This window comes from Helianthus annuus, chromosome 17 (genome assembly GCF_002127325.2).
Source record: "Helianthus annuus cultivar XRQ/B chromosome 17, HanXRQr2.0-SUNRISE, whole genome shotgun sequence".
Lineage (NCBI taxonomy): Eukaryota > Viridiplantae > Streptophyta > Magnoliopsida > Asterales > Asteraceae > Helianthus > Helianthus annuus.
In genome coordinates, this window is record NC_035449.2 from 45,541,407 (window position 1) to 45,559,422 (window position 18,016).

Below are 18,016 nucleotides of genomic sequence, written 5' to 3' on the forward strand. Positions count from 1 at the left end.
ACATCGAGTGCAGTGAGGTGCGGTACCAGCATATGCTTTCTTCGCAGGAGGTTGAGCTGGTGGGTTCTGAGCAGTTTGATTGGTGACAGCAAAGTTTTGGGCACCCTTTCGCTTTCTTGATTTCTTCGACGACTCACCTTCTTTACCTTTTCCCTTCTTCTTGTCTTTAGCAGAATCAGACGATTTCTTCTTGTCACCCTTGCGAGTGAGTTTACCCTTTCTGACTTGGGATTCAGTTAGGGTAGCAGACAATTCGATTGCTTGGCGGAGGGTAGTAGGATTAACAGCAGTCACAATATCCATCATAGAATCGGGTAGACCATCGATGTATCTTTCGATTGCTTTCTCTGGTGGAGTAACCATGGTGGGACACAATAGACTGAGTTCCTCAAAGCGATCCGTGTACGTACGGTGCTCAGCCCCATCTTGTTTTAAATCGTCGAACTCTCGCTCCAAAGCTCGAATTTCGTGACGGGGACAGAACTCTCTCATCATGAGAGCCCGAAGCTCATCCCACGTTTGTGCCAACGCCACTTCGGCACCCCTATCGCGCATAATACCATTCCACCAGGTAAGCGCTCGCTTCTCAAACACGCTGGTAGCAAATTCAACCTTACGTGCATTCGGACACTGCACATGCCTGAATGTGTTCTCAATACTCTCGAACCACTGTAGGAGCGCAGTTGCTCCTTGCGAGCCAGAAAACTTAAGAGGCTTAGCAGAATTGAAGTTCTTGAAATTACACTGCGCGTTGTTGTGGTTATTATTGTTATTGTTGTATATCTCATGAACTTGAGTTACAACACCGGGAAGCACAGCAGCCACTTGCTGAGAGACTAGGGCTGCGATTTCTTCAATGGTGAAGGATTGTGCTTCACGTCGTGGAGGCATTGTCTAACAAGGAAATATGAGTAACGAGTAAGGTTGATAATTAGGAAGAGCAAAAGATCAATTGACAAAACACAAGGAAGGCGATCATTTGTTCGTTACCTCGAACAAACAAACGACACGCAGTGACTAATCAAAGTAAATGAATCAAAATAATGCACCGCGAAGACATGCTCGCCTATAAGTGAATATTCACCCCAAGAGTTCCCAGGTAAGAGTGACTGGTCCGATTATGTGGATTTGTACGAACACTCTAGCCTTAGACAGAAAACTCAGGGTACAGGCATTCACTCTTCCAGTTTGCACGTGTTCACATTATTTTAACCCAAACTTTGACGAGATTTTGAAAACTCAAAAGGCACTAAGCCATATATGAATCAAACTGGAAGGGTTCAAAACCTAGAAATCAATCGTCCTAGAACGGATGATTAATTTTCGAAGCAAATTCGGATTTGTGTTCTCGTTGTGGTTATCACCTAAGGATAGGTGACGGTATTGTTTTAAAATCTAAACACAAGTAAACTTGTGTTAGGGTCCTAAAGTTATAGTCTAGGTCAAAGCATTACTAATAACCTAATTCCCTATAACCATTGGCTCTGATACCAACTTTTCTGTCACACCCCGACCACGTAGGACAACAAACCGTGGCGGAAACGTCGGGGAGTGTTGCAACAGAATAATTGTTTCACAACCATGGATTCAAAAATAGTTTCGTTTTATTGATAATATCAAACATTACATTGTCTTAACATAAAACAAACAAGTTTCTTATCAACTATCATAGTTTTAAAGTCACTAAGGCCTCGTCCAGGTCCTACGTGACGCATGCATCCTAGAAAATCACATCATTCAACCACACCTGAAACATATGTAAAAACAAAGTCAGCAAAGAAATTGCTGGCGAGTACATAGGTTTTATAAGGGTATTGGAATCATGGCTTGTTTGTATGGTGCAATACTTTATTAGACTACAAGAGTCGAAATACAAACCTCATTTTGAAAAGTGTATTGCAACATAGTTAACCAACTCAAATCAAGTTGATTAAGTTTATAAAATCTCGTAGCCATAATTCTTAACCCCAAATCATTTTGTTTCTAGAAAAACATCTTGTAAAACATCATTGTGTGATATCGTTTTAAATATCGTTTACCCAAGTGAACTATATAACGCCACGGTATGTAATATGATGAAAACACTTATATATAAGAAGTACCAGCGGCGTATCTACCATGTTTTCACCACATTACCCCCGTCTCGTTATCTAAACACTTAACCAAAAACCAGTCGTTTATCGAAATCGTTTAACATCGTTTCCAAATCGTTTACTCGTTTCCAAATCGTTTACTTGTTTCCAAATCGTTTACTCGTTTCCAAATCGTTTTCGTTTTTAATAGTGAAACTACTTTTGGTCGTCTCGTTAATAACATTCAAACCTTCGTGACTCGTCTAACTCGTTTCTCGTTTCGTATTAACAAACCACCAAAGGGTAAGTTAACAATCATCAGATTCAGTCGTTACCCACAACCCCCACACATAACTATGGGTGCAGTGCAATAACGGGATTTGTCAGATCCTATGGTACCATAACCTAATACTGGTCGGCTTGATCAATGCTAATGAATGTCATTCGTTATGTAATTACAACCAACAAGTCGTGTACACCTTATCGAAATCGTTATTAGTTTAGTAAAATCGTTATAATCGTTTTTGAAACCATCGTTTTAAACTTTGAAAACATTTGATACATATGAATCACCCCAAAACGTTTAAAACAGTAAAATAGGGGAACTATGTACTCACATGTAGTGCAAAGTGTCCTTGATCAAATAGAACTTCAACAAACTCGAGCAAACCAGAGAAATTAAGTAGCCCCTAGTAATCGAACCACTAGTCAAACAATAGACGCCTAAATCGGAAGATCGGACAGAATGAGGTCTTGTAAACCAAATGAGTGTTGGAACTCATGTGATATGGTTTAACAAAGCCTACATCCTAAATCGGAACCTAACCTAAGTGCTTTCGACCCATCGCGACCCATTAAGGTGGCTTACGCTACTTTAATGCGTCGTGCGCGCAAAAGCGCGTTCGAGGCGTCTAACTAGTCCTATGACGAGTATTATATGCCCATACATGTTTAATTATGTTACATAATCAGTTACGTGTCAAAAATTTAAGTTACATATGCTTAATTACCAATTATGTATAAAAAGGGTATTTTGGTAATTTACCAAGGGCACATAAACTACTTATCATGCGACTAATCAAACCTAAGTGACCATAAGGTATAACCCCGGAAGGTTATTCCCTATGCTACTATGGTCACAACACATGTTTGGTTGAATCCTAATGATCGACCAAACGGGTCGTGTTCGAAAGTCTAAGCGGGTGTTTAGTCCGCTTGACTTACGACTCTACATAAGCACAAAACTAACAAGTGACGAGCTAAACATGTCGAAACATGTTTAGTTAAGTTAGAAAACAGGTTTGGTATCAAAACAAACGGTTTTGATACCTACAAGTAGCTTGGTTACAAAATACGCGAGAAAATGCATTCTGGCCGAAGCTACGACTCGTCACTGAGCCTAGATAACGTGGTAATCAGTAGGTATAGTCACTAGAGACTATAACCATCGTGATTATGCTCACGTTATGAAGTTCAAAAGAACTTCGCGTTGACCATAAACTGGTCAAAGCAGAAAGTCAAATACAGTTTGACTTTAACGCTAAAACGAATGAAAAACGCGAAAGAAAACTTACAGAAGGTCCCCGCAAGATTGAACTTCCGAGTATTCTCAGGTATGAAGTGCTAAAACACCCCAACTTAGAGAACAAACTCAGAATTCAAGTGGGGAGAAATGAAATTGGGTTGGGTATTTATAGGAAATCCACAACCGTTAGGATCGTTTCTTGTTCCCCAAGCGTTTAATCTCGGCCCTACACTTGTACCCACTGATTTGGAATACTATGGGCATCCAAAACCAGCCCATAGATTGCTCAAACCATGTGCAAAACAATGGGGAACAGCTGGGTTTTAAAAATAAAGTTTGCTGATCTGGGGAGGCTTTACGGACCGTAAGCACATGCCCATACGGTCCGTAAGGGACCTGCAGACCAGCACTTTCATAAAATGACAGTTTAGCCCCTGAACTTGCAAAACTTGCATTTCGGCTCATTTTTGACACGTTTAAGCCCCATTAACCTCATTTCAAGGCTCTAAAATGAAGTTAAAGTATAGGGAACTCAAAACATGCTCAAAAATATCTCGGATGTCGGTTCGTTTGGTCGTACGGTTGCGTTGTTCGGTTAATTACGACGGGAGTCGTAACGAACGCAAAAACGGTCCAAATTGCGCGACGAATGGATTTTTATTATGCCAAACATTAAAACATAATATTTTAATGCTTACATAAATTTTTGGATGTCCGGATGTATTCAGAACGTAAGATATGCGCGAAAATGCAAACTTGTGCACTTTTTGACGCTTTTAGTCCCCATTGATCAATAAAGTTTATTTTAGCATACCGAACCCCTCAAAGCCTATTTCTAAGCTATGTAAAGGTTATTTAGGGTATGTTTAACTTATGATCAAGTTCCGGAGTGTTCGTTACTATACGAATCGGTATAATTTCGAAGTTTGACACAAATAGTCCCTGTGATCGAACAAACTTGTTTTCGACACACCAAACCATCCAAAACTTATTTCTAAGATATGTGGAGGTTATTTAAGGTATGTTAAGCCTATTTCACTATTCCGGAGCGTTTGTTGCATTAAACTGGTTATATTTACGCATTAGTGCGCGTATAACCTTCCAGAAAGCGATTTAGAGCTTGAAATTGGAATCGAATCGAATTGTAAAATTACCAAACACAAATACACACAAAACACATATAATAACACCAAAGCATATTGCTTTATTAATAATCAACATTGTTTTTCATCGTACGGAGATTACAGAGCACAGTTGTCACATGCACGGGCTAACAGAGGAAATAAAGAAGAGGCATACGAATGCATGAGGTACAGATCGAAGCTTAAGGAGGTAACTTGGGGAGATTGGAGGAGATTTAATTTTCAGGTGTATATTAGTATTTAAAGGGGAAGTAATAGTTATATTTATGCTTTCTGTTTGTGTACTATAAACGATTGATAGCATCTTGCTATCAACCTTAGGTTTTGAGGAATAAAGTTGCATTGTTGTTAAAAAAAAGATGCGGGATGAATAAGAGTCATATATAAATATTTCTCATAGAGGTAAATTGTATTGATCGAGAGAGAATGTTGTACAAGTTTAGGTTTCCATAGGGGAATTTATACTCACTATGTATTTGCAAAATATACCCTCTAGGATAGCCTATTTGCGTCGTGTCTAACATTCCATCGCAAGTTAAGGCCGGGGAGTGACATGTTGCTTGGAATGTAATAACATGAATTGTTGTGTTGATAGCGACTTGTGAAGATGTATGCATATTGATCTTCAGTAGATATAAACTGCACACGTAAGTTTCCTTGAGCAACCTTTTATCGAACAAAATGAAAATCAACTTCAACATGCTTTGTTTGTACGTGAAAGACTAGATTAGTAGTTGTTAGATGTTGAGCTAGATTAATCAAATGTTCTATGTTGTTAGTTAGTTAAAAGTAGTTAATACTAGTCAATGAAGGTCAACGGTAGGATCAAAATGTGCAAAAGGGAAACTTTGGGCAATATATGACAATTCGGAGAAACTTGAAGTGTGGTACAAAATGTTTAATACTTTAAACATGGAAGACTAAAGGTGTCAAGTCTGTTGCAAGTTTGGTTAGAGTCTCTTAGTAACCGTTGGATAATTGGGGGTATAATTAGGGCTTCTAATTCTTGTTGTACTCATTCACTCAATTTAGTTTTTTTCTGTAATTGTTCTTGAATTCGTTTTTTGTATTCAGTCATAATCAATTCCTTTGATCATTGTTCTTCCAATTTTATTCTAATTCCGTATTTAAAATTAACAGTAGTGAGGTAGGTTGCAGTGAGATTATCACACCACAGAGTCGGAGGATAAGTTTTGTTTACCCATTTTTCTTCGATAGATCCTCTAATCAGATTAGCTCGGCTACACTATTAGCTATGGCCACTTCAACGTTACATCAGATTTTCAAACTTTTCTAAAAAAAACTCTATTCTTTGCACAATCTTCAAACTTTCACAAACCTCAATTAAAATATTAAAACTTACTAGACTAAGTGTGGTAGTTTTTTGTGAGCCAAGTCCGCATGCAGGGACCAAACATTCAGGTAGCGTTTGGTATGCAGAAATAAGAGGCGGAATGTAATGAACTATTACGAGAGAATGAAAAAACATGTGTTTGGTTGGTCAAGATAATAGAATCATCCATTACATAAGGCATTCCATTCCTTCAGATTCATTCCATCCACGACCCATGTTTTTTCCATTCCATTCCCTATCACCCTTCATCAACATCTCCCACTACCATTACCACCCGCAACCACCGCCACCCACCGACTCCGCCAACACTCGCCATCGATCGCCACCACCCGACCACCACCACTGTCACCCTCTGCCACCCACCACCAGCGCTGCCACCGACCACCGTCGCCAGCTCTGATCACAACCACCAACCGCCGCCGACACCCACAAGCATTGTCACCACCATCGCTAACACCCGCCACCGCCACTTCTCTTTGCCGTCGCCCAACCACCATTGCTGTCACCCTCCGCACCGCCGACCACCGCCGACCTCGGCCACTGCCCGACACGACCATCTCCCATCGTTGCCACTGGTTACCGCCCGACCACCACTAACCACCATCGTTAACACCCTCCGCCACCAACCACCGTCGGCTACGGCTACCACCTACCATTACCACCAACCACCGCTACCCACCGTCGCCACCACCGCAACCACAACCCACCACCGTCGCCACTCATCGCCGATTTTATTCTTTCGTTTTTTCCTGCCTACCAAACAACACAAGGTAATGATGCATTCCATTTCCACATTGTAACCAAACAGAACCACAGAATGGAATAATCAATTTCATTCCTTTGTTCATTCTATTCACTCGTCCCTTCCATTACCCCATACCAAACATACCCTCAAACTTCCACAATAACTTCCTCTACAACGGACACACCTCACAAACTTGTCCACCTCATCTAGACTCACTCACAAACCTTATATTGTGGGTGCTCAAAGATGACATACCCAACTAGCTTACAATATTTAACTGGATTGGATCTGGTATAAGAGAACTATCATCAAGAGACAATTAAGGATAGGAAAACACTCCTAAAAAATAATACTGGTTTGCAGCCAGTAAAACCATTTTGCTATTTCTTTTCAAAATATACCCTTTAGTATAGCTTGTTTACATTGCGTCTAATATATATACTTTAAAGCTCGAACCCAAATTAATATCGATTTACCTCTCTCTTGAGAGAGATGCTTTTCACACTATAAATTATAAATAATTATTTACACGTCAGTTAGCAATTCTTAATAAATTACTTATATTATGCAATAACAATATTATTAAAATCTTATGTAGTGCAACTTACAATGATGGTGAAATCAACTGACATAATAAAAACACTAATACATTATCATCTCATTAGAGGTCCCATCTATATTTTATATGGCCTAATTCATGGCCCCTATGAAAAGTACACCACACATCTCATTTCTCAATCAATTTATGTTCTTGTTTTTGCACACGCATGTGAAGATAACCATTGGATCTTTTTTTGCTTTGAAAACGATGTCTTTGTCCCACTATAAATTCATCCCAAATAATGCAGATCAATATTAACCCAAAAAAGAAAAAGAAAAAAGCTCTTCAATTAGTTGACGGGCCACTTACAACAAAAGGTAAATCATTTTGGCTCTATCTTGGGGTTGATTTTGACTTTTCTTGTTTTAACAACCGGGTGTAACAGTGTTTGGGGTGTGATTATCTTGAGTCTTGAAGTTGCACTGTTTGAGCGTAGCGAGTATCAAATGTCCTACGTGCCAAGTTACTTCTCGTGTATATATATAGTTTGATAATGATGGTGCATCAAACGGTCGTGTTAAGTTCTCGTGTAAATATATAGTTTGATAATGATGGTGCATCAAGTGGTCGTTGTTGTCAATGTTGCGTGTGGTGGCCACAACACGGAGTCATTCAAGGCTGCTTTCAGTGGTTGTCATCACCAATTATATTCAGCATCCATTGATGTTTGATGGGTGAGTTTGTGGTCTTTTCTATGTAGATGAAAAGGGTCGGTAATTTTTTTATTTCTTTATTAGAACGGCCAACAAAACTCCTTAACCATATGTTAGCTCAAAATATTACAAACACGAAGGAAAAAATTCAAACGCCTATACAAGATAAATTGAAACAACACCATCAATATCAATCCCAAAAAAGATTATACACTAGGGGGGTGTTTGAGAGTGCTTATTGTAGCCAACTTATAACTTCTTGACTTTTTGAAAAGTTACGTTTGGTATGTCTATGTTCTGTGCCAAGTCAAAATCCGTAACACAGACATACCAAAATGACCCCCCACCCACCCACCCAGACAATTTTTTTTTTTGTTTACAACTCAAATCAATACACAAAAGAATACAACTTTTGGGTACATTTTATTTCTGGTACTTCATGATTTCTGGTGCTAGTTACATTCAAATAATAGCATATCAAGAACCAACTGACAACATACTTTGACCAAAATATTGACCCATTCATTTTTGGATCAGAGGGGTGTTTTCGGTTGCTGATTCGAGTCTTGAAACATCATTAATCATCAAAATACTATCTTTCGATTGCCCATATAAAACTGTATAAACTCCTAGAGCAATTACCACTGCTCCAATCACACTGTAAGAAAGTCAAGATCGAATCTTGGTCAACATTTCATTTGGTTAAAGCATCTTTGGAAAGAACCAACTTGTTGTAATCTTGAAAAGATGAACTTAATATTTACCTGCCTAAATGAAGAACATCACCAAGAAACAACATACCCATGATCACTGCAATCACCATTGAGATGGGTTTGAACATGGATACAAAAATCGGGCCTTTTTTGCGCAGACACCATGTTATAAGACTGTTCCGGACTGCGGTGCCAAAAAATGCCTACAATATAGCCAAGTATCAAATGATTTTTGAGAAAAAAAATATGAACTTATCTAACTATCTCTTAACTTTAATCATTCTTTTTTATTATAATATTTTGCAGTAGTCACATTGTAAATCAGTTCATATGGTTCGCTTACCGCAAAAACAATCGATACCCACTCGGTGCTATTATCCAATATCCAAACGTCTATATTTCGTTCATAAAGGAGAGTAAAAAGTGCACATTGAACTGTTCCGAAGCAGCAAAACAGGAAAACTACTGTAACTTCATCTGGATACTCCTTAACAGTTGCGGTCTGGATGAGAGAAATAATAAGATTTAAAATCTAAAAAGATGGGTGTTTATGAATATAAATAATTGGTATTTTATATTTTTATAAATGTTTTACCTGAAAAACATTCCATGATGAAGAGCAAATGCAAGTGATTGTAATAAGTAAACCCCCGAGTACCCAATTGTTTGACTGTTGTGATGAAAGTAGATTCGTGTTTGAATCGTGATCAAGAATCCTATTGAATAGAGGTGGACCTTGATAAAGAGTCATCACGAATGCTCCGGTTATAGCTACTATCGTACCTATTGCTTTTGCTTGACTTGGTGACTTTCTTATGTCAAACTTTTCAATCCTAAATGCGTAAAATCAGTCAGATAATTACAAAACACATGTTGTAGAGTTGGTTATTTCAATTTGGGTTATGTTTTACCTAAAAGTCTAAAACGGTTCAATATTTTCATAGTTCAACTAACTAGTCAAACGGGTTGAAAGTTATAACGTGTAATTTTAACGAATACAACCTCCTACATCTTTTTATTTAAAATTCAGTTCATTTCGGTAATCATAGTTCATTCATTGACTCTTTACAAAAAAAAAAAAAAAAATTAAGAAATGGAGAAAAACTATAGGCAGGGCAGCCCGACCCGACACAATGCATTTTCAACCGCACTTTAATCTTCATGTTTTTTTTTTATTCCGTCTTTTATGTAAAACGCGCAAAACCAGAGATATCCTTCAATCACAAATTAAAGTAGATGGCAATTTTCAACATTTTTAATTATGGTATTGAACTTATACGCTTAGAATGAAAGAATGATTATTCAGAAATATATTAATGTTCCCCTAAATTATCTAGCGCACTTTGTTCCTAGAACAGGTGTGTAAAAATCGATATTTACCTAAACATGATGGCAAACAGGAATGTAAAAGCTGGAATCAAGTTTCCCAATGCAGCAGCTAGAGTTGGAGAGCTATAGTTGATACCGGCATATGCACATACCTGTAAAAGACAAATCCTGCACACCTAGTATATGAATATAAACGCAAATCCGACATTTCAACTAGAATATGCACTATCATAACAAAAAAGTTTAATAGGAGTATAGGATGCACTGATGCAGCACAATAACCATTTTTTACACATTTTTTTCTCTTTTCAACTTGTTTGACCCATTCGAGATATTATCCGAATTGACATGTACACAATTCAATGGGTCGAAATTGTCATCTCTATATCGCTACTAAAGAAGCAGTTACTTACCCTAAAAGGCCGAGGCCAAAGAGTTTAGAAAGAACTGATAAAGTGAGGGGGGGTCGATTACTTCTGCAAAAACCGATAATAAAAAAGTTAATACGTTGTATGCACGGACTAAACATGCATCAAAGAATATGATAGTGTTCATAGATAAAGAACCTGCAGCTGTGAACGATGAAATTTGGAAGCAGAAGAAAGGTGCCAAGGGCATTATAGTAAACTACATACACGAGATTGCTTAACCCGTTGTTCATGGCCGCCTTCCCTAATGTAATCATCCCAACTTCACCACATTCGACCACCACCATAGCAGCAAAAGGCAAAACTTTTTCCCAAAAGGATTTCATCCCCCCTCCCATCTTTCGAACTTAAACTATTACAAGATAAAAACAAATGTAAGACAATCAAATTTGTTAAAATAAGATATATCATTTGTGGGATATTGGAAACCATAGATAACTGATTTTTTTTTATTTTTTATTTTTTTTGTTATGGTAACCATGAGAAGCTGTTCCTAAAAACTCACGGTACCCCACCAATACCCAGCTAACCAACGGGATCATGTTTCATCGTAGCTTGCACTGGGCAAGCAACCATCAAGAGGTGGAGACTAGTGGAAGCAAGATTCAAACGTGAGACCTCTGGTAGAAAGTAATCAAGCGCTTACCAACACACCACCGTTCGAGATGTTTTTGCCCATATTATGCAAGTTTAAGGGGTGGTTATATCTATGCTTATAATGATCTATAGGAATTAAATAGTGGTTTTAAAACTAATTCTCGCAATCCAAACACCACCTTTAACCTAGGCATTATTAATCTATGTAAGGGTTGGCCAAATTATCTTAAACCATAATGGGACTAATAATACATATATAGGATTTAATGGTATCTTCGTCAAAAAAACTTGCCAAGTTACATCAAAAGAGAAGGTAGACGGGCAACACTGCCACCCCTTTCTGAATTGCAAACCCTAACCTTCCAAAGACAAACCCCTATCCCCTTGAACAATTGCTGTGGATGACCCGTTGGACCCTAGTCAAGAAGTGGATAGCTTCTAGCGCTAGGGAACCAAATGTATCAAAGGCAAAAGAGACAAAGACATGCTGGTTCTCTACGCAAGCTTTAGCGTGCTTATCCACTTTCTTTGATTTTGCCTTTCTTTGCTGCTTGTCCAACTACAAACCCGTTTTCCCTTAAACCAACCAAAGGTGAAACCTCCGTGAGGTCCACACAAGCATGTTTTCCCCTAGCCCAAAGACGAGTTTTTGATGAATAAAATATTTAGAAAAAAATGGTATCTTTTCTGGGAAATAATAATAAATTTCACTATAGTTGAAAATATCCCAGAAAAATTGCTGATTGAAATTCTTATTCCTTTTCTAGATTCTGGTAAACCCTAACTTCAACTTTCTAAGATCCAAATACTATCATGGAATCAGAAGCTAATCATCACAAAATCAAGAAAAAAATTTACCAATGAAATAAATTACTCATTCTTGTAAAAGATCATCAATCAAGATCGATATATACAAGCAAAATATATTAAAGAACAGAGATTGTATTAAAGGAACCTGCACAAGAATCCAGTATCTGGGATTTAGGGGGGATTCAGTGACTGATCTCCACGAGTTTTAGTTGGGTGGGTATCTATGAGCTAGAAAATTTTGATGAATTTAAGGTTTTAAACCTTAAATCTGAAAAATATCAGACATAAAGAAGATACTGTTTTTTGACATCAGCAAAAATATGAGCGGTGGAGTGAACTACAGTTCTACGGATAACATCGTACTGTCCAAGCGTTGCAGCAAAACAAACACTTTCACAAGCCTTGAGTTAACCTGTTTTTTTAACTGTAAACCCTTGAACTTGACTATTGTTACAGTTTGGTACCTCAAGGAATAATATGACCTTCTTAGAACCATATTTTTTAGAAAAATAAGATACCCCTTCTTTCCAGTTATTGATTCATTCTAGTTATTCTTAATCTTTTTAAAAAACTAGAATTAAGCATCCCCGTGTTGTGACAGGGGCTTAAAAAGCAAGCCAATAACACCAATCCCACACAACCGTTAGCGACCACTAACACTGAAGTTGTGACGTGTTAAAGCGAATATATAGACCAAAATGTAGAACATTGAAAGAAATAACTAAGTCGATCTAGGACTCATGCATTACGATAAACCTATCAAATGAGAAAAAATAGACGTAAAAACCTTGAACAACGCATGGACATTGCACTGTTAATTTGCAAAATTATGAACAAAACATAAAAACGTTGAATCACACACGCACGTTACGCTATGTTAAGTCGCAAAATTTAGTACGAAACGTAGAATAAAAATTTGGAAAAGATGAAAAGTATAGGGGACCAAAGTTGAAAATAAAAAAGTTGTAAGGTTATATTACAAAAGATAAAAAGTTTCGGATTAAAAGTAAAAAAAATCATTTTTGTGAGGTTAAAATTGTAAGAAACCGAAAGATAGAACATATAAAAAATAACAAAGTCAATCAATGACTCATGCATTGCGACGGGCCTATGAAATGAAAAACAATAGACGTAAAATCTTGAAATACACATGGACGTTGTGCCATATTACCTTGCAAAACTATGAACGAAACGTAAAAACGCTGAGCCACACACATGTTGCTTCGTGGTAACTCACAAAATTTAGTACAAAATGTAAAACGAAAATCTATGAAAGATGAAAAGTATAGAGGAACAAAGTTAAAAATAAAAAATAAAGGTTAAATTGTAAGAGAGAAAAAGTTTTGCCTTTAAAGTAAAAAGATCTAATTTTATGAAGTTAAAATTAAAAGAAAAACTTACTAATTTATAGTATATCATTTTTTTTTTATGAAAAAGCACCCAAAGCATATAGTACAACACTTCAAAACTTACTATATAAATGACGGTGGTATCTCTGGCCGACTGATGACTATTGTACCATGAGAGAAAAACACGTCATCTAGTTAAAGAAGTAATATATGTTTTAAGGGAGATGTGACAAACACGAATCTAGCCAACCTTATTGTTTTAGTTTGTTTGATTTTGTTAGACTACATGGTATGGTGATGGACCATCTTTGGAGGATGATCCGCCACGTAGGCGCCATGTCACATTCCTCCCCAAGATGGTCCATCCTCCAAAACTAGAGGGCATGGTAGGATGGTCCTAGTCATAGTCCTCCACCACTTTTTATGTTTTTTTTTTTTTTAGTATTCTATTTTTTTTTACATTTAAGAAATATACTAACAAAATATTTTCATTAATATTAAACCCACATTACATAAATATAAAAAAACATAAACTTAAAAAAAAACAAAGACTTAATAAAAATAAACATAGAGTTAAATAATTTGATGTTTTTTCATGATGTCGTGTTGTAATTTTTTCAACATCGAACGTTTCGGCTCGGGTTCGTCCTCGACATTCATCGTCATTATTTCCCATTCCTTGAGCCGAATTTTTTCATCGGAAATTCGGATTTTCTCATTCGACAATCGGACCTTCTCTTTTAATTTTTCTTCCGATGCACGACTTTTTTCTTCGATGCCCCGCTCCTTCGTCTTCGTTTTTTGGGCCGTGACGTCGTTGTACATTTTTAGGTGTTCCATAAACTCAACCATGTGCGGGTCCACCTTTTCCTTTTCTTTTCCCTTGGCCCGCTCCTTCTTTGTTTTGTCTCGGCCCGGTGGACGCTCCGGTTCACGTACGTTATACTCGTCTTCGTCATAGTCGGCGTCATCATTTAAGTTTATATGACACCTCGCGTCCGATCCATCGGCGCTTAAACTACCCGTTTCCGACGTTTTTTTGGCGTTTCGCCATCGCCACCTCGTTAGGAATAGGCGCCCATTTTGGGTCGTCTTTTACAACCATCCACGCGCGAACGTGAGGAAAGTTGCTACCATTCTTGTCGTTATACTTTTCCAACGCCATTTTGAACACATCCTCGTCGTTTCACCCGCTACGACGGTCACTTGTATACAATTTGTTATACTCCTCGCAAAACCGATTAATGGCCGAGTTCAATTTTCGCCACTTCGAGGAAACCGAGTCGAGATCTCTATACGGGCCTTGGTCCATCAAGGCGAGAAACTTGGCCAATACCTTGGACCAAAACCCCTCACCCTCTTGGTTATTACCTATAAAAAAAACAAACAAACAAAATTAAAAAAACAAAACAAACTTTAAAACAAACAAAATTAAAAAATAAACTTACTGTTAAGAAAAAAAAAATAAAAACTTTAAAACTGTTAAGAAACAAAATAATAAACTTAAAACCTAATAAACCTAAACAAAAAATAAACTTAAAAACTAAAATATAAACCCACTGTTAAGAAAAATAAACTTTAAAAAATGTAAACTTTAAAAAATGTAAACTTTAAAAAATGTAAACTTTAAAAAGTTGTAAACTTTAAAAAATTACGAACCTTTTACCGGGTTGTCGGAAGTGCCAATGAAAGCCTTGGCTAAGGCTTCTTCTTCGATTGGGGTCCACTTAGTCGCCTTCGGTTTCGACGTTTGATCACCCACCACTTGTTTGCCTTTGTTTCGTTTTCCTTTCCCTTTAGGCGGTTGGGTTTCGGGCACAATCTCCACATCGTCTTCGGGTTCGGATTGGGTCGGGATCGGTTGAGGTTGAACGGGGGGTGTGGGGATCGGTTGAGGTTGAACGGGTGGGAAGTTCCAAGCACCCCACATCATCATTTGTTGAAGGGCTTGATTTTGGGAGATTTGAGTGAATTGGTTTGGCGAGTGTTGGAATGAACCAAACGCGTTCGATGAATATTGGGAGAATTGGTTCGGTTCTAGCGTTGGATAATATCCCGGAACCGAAAAAACATTTGGTTGGGTCGGATTGTTGGGAGTATTCGGGTTGTTCGAAGTGTTCGGGTTCTCCGGGTTGTTGAACGGATCCATGAAAATTATGTGGAAGAAGGTTGAGAGAATAGTGGAAGGAGTATAAAAATTATATAAGAAAGAGGTGAATTTTTGAGGTTAATTTGGTGTTTGATAGTGAAAAAGGAAGTTATATTTATATATTTTTAAAAAGTGACCGTTTGGCATTTTTCAAATTATGGTTATTTTGATTTTTTTTATTAACGGTCAAAAAAAATAGTTGGGCCCCACTCTTTTTGCATCGTCGCAAACGGCTAGATAGGGACGGAGAGGACGGGGACGGTAGGGGGCGGCACGGTGTTTGGACCGTCGCCGACCCGCGACGGGCCGGGGCCGACCCCCATACCGTGTAGCCTTAAGGGATAATATTATTGAAGACATCCTTACTTATTTAGAATAAGGAAAAATGACAAGTTTTGTCTTTTATCTTAACACCATTTTGTAGGTGGTGTCATTTTCAACAAATTTTGATAGCTGTGGCCCTTTATAGGGAAAATTGTTGCACGTTACGTCCTTTGGCCCTAATCCAGTTAGTTTTTTCTTGTTAAGTTTGGTCAAACAGGGGTAGTTTAGTTATACCCATTTATTTATAAATCTTTTTAATATATAAAACAAAAATAATTTAAAAAACTAATATCTTTATAAATATTAAAATCTCTCTCTCTCTTCTACAAACACACAGGAATGCTATACTGGTTTTTCTCTCTCACCTTTATTTACCACCTCCATTTCCCACCTCCCACCACCATAACCATCCGCCATCCTTCTCAACCATCATCCACCACCACCTCCCACCACAGCCACTTGTCGCCGCCCTTGTCTACCACAGACCTCCATCGCCGCCCCACCCCTAATTAAACACCCACCCCCATCGCCGCCCCACCCCTACACCACCATCTCCCCCACCACAAACCACCATAAAGTCGAAGAGATCTGTTTATTGTTCAACCGACAAGATTTGCCATGGTTAACCGGAATCATATATGTTCAACCTTTCGCTGATAACCAAATATGTTCAACCATCTGGATTTATTGTTGTTCAACCAACTGGATTTACCCTGTTCAAACGTTAGCCAAAACTCAGTAGCAGTTTCACCAACCATCAAGTACAAAACCCTAAATCATTTTGGGGTCTAGGATCTGTTGAAGCATCATCTCATTCAACATTCTTCGGCTGATAATCGGAAACAGTAAGCACCGATTACCACTTTTTCACTCTTGTAGATTTCAAGAAGATGGCGGCGGGGGCATTTTTGACGATGGTGGAGAAGAAGATAGATGAACTTAAATAGATAAATGTTTTGAAATCACAGGTGTGTGGTTAATAAATACATTAACTGTAAATTTTAGAAATTTGCTACTAAAAGTTTGATGTTATTGGTATAGGGAGCCATTGTTAGAGGCTAAATTTGATAAATGTTTATTGCATTTGGCCATTAGTTTCTGTATTGAAGCAATTAAAAGCATTGTTTGCGATTGGTTAAGTAAATGAAAACAATTGAAAGGAAGCAAGTTTGTGTTAATCTGTTGGACTCGGTCCTACTTTGACCAGGTAGTGTTTTTCTTTCGTGGTCGGTGGTGATGGTCATAGGCGGAGGTGGTCGTCACACATGGTGCGTTTTTTTTCCCGGATTTGGTGGTCGGTGATGATCATAGGTGGTGATAGGTGTTGGTTCAAATTAGAGAGAGATGGCGAGAGGGTAGGTTATGTATTTATTTATTAAATATATTTTAAATAAAGGAGAAAAATTACCAAACTACCCTCATGTGCCTTACACATGACCTAACTTAACAAGAAAATCTAACTGGGTTACGGCTAAAGGACAAGACGTGCAACAATTTTTCCTATAAAGTGCAAAACCTGTCAAAATTCGTTGAAAAAGACACCGCCTGAAAAATAGGATTAAGATAAAAAACAAAACGTGTAATATTTCCTTATAATAATTCATTTCTCGTTTTATAAATAATATTGTACTATATATTCTTTCACATAAGAGCACACGGGGTGGTCCGTTATACCACCCCCATCACTAGTTGAACCATCACGGAACACCGCCGCCAGACCCCCCATAACGCGTGAAAAAGAAAACGCGTTGAATCTATAACGCGTTGAAGTTTGAAAAATTGGACCGTTTGATTAATTTTTTGACCGTTTTTAAACGGTAATATTCATTAAAAAAAAACTTTAAACCATTTATCTATTTATATCTCCATTTTAAACCATTTTACACACACCAATCTACATCTTTTAAACCATTTTAAACCCATTTCACACAATTTTTATATCTTTCTCAAATGGAATTCCCTACGGATTCGACGTTTCCGATGTCTAGCGATAGTGATACCGAGTCGTCTTCCGACAACGAAACGCTTAAATATTTTGTGTCGGTGTATAACGAGCTTGATGCCGAGTCGTCCCGCCCAAAGAAGAAGATGGTCGACCGTGATCGTATACGTGCCAACGAAGTTTTGATGAACGATTATTTTGTGAAAAATCCGCTCTACAATGCCGAAACGTTTAGAGATCGGTTTCGTTTACCCAAAGAATTATTTTTAAAGATTGTTGGTGA

At 37.8% G+C, this 18,016-nt stretch overlaps 2 protein-coding genes across 2 annotated transcripts; both read right to left on the reverse strand.

Annotated features, from left to right (window-relative positions):
• Positions 1 to 8,484: 8,484 nt before the first annotated feature.
• On the reverse strand, positions 8,485 to 12,388 carry LOC110926418 (WAT1-related protein At3g28050). Its single transcript, XM_022170182.2, has 8 exons — positions 12,115 to 12,388; positions 10,701 to 10,914; positions 10,548 to 10,610; positions 10,186 to 10,302; positions 9,401 to 9,638; positions 9,149 to 9,307; positions 8,857 to 9,008; positions 8,485 to 8,750 (listed from the first exon to the last, which is right to left on the reverse strand). The coding sequence occupies exons 2-8, from the start codon at positions 10,898 to 10,900 to the stop codon at positions 8,615 to 8,617; spliced, it is 1,065 nt and encodes a 354-aa protein (XP_022025874.1). The 5' UTR covers positions 10,901 to 10,914; positions 12,115 to 12,388; the 3' UTR covers positions 8,485 to 8,614.
• Positions 12,389 to 14,504: 2,116 nt separating this feature from the next.
• LOC110924136 (sporozoite surface protein 2-like) lies at positions 14,505 to 15,467 on the reverse strand. The gene is made up of 2 exons (XM_022168173.2): positions 14,978 to 15,467; positions 14,505 to 14,689 (listed from the first exon to the last, which is right to left on the reverse strand). Exons 1-2 carry the CDS (start codon positions 15,465 to 15,467, stop codon positions 14,505 to 14,507), a joined length of 675 nt encoding a protein of 224 aa, XP_022023865.1.
• Between the last annotated feature and the right edge of the window lie 2,549 nt (positions 15,468 to 18,016).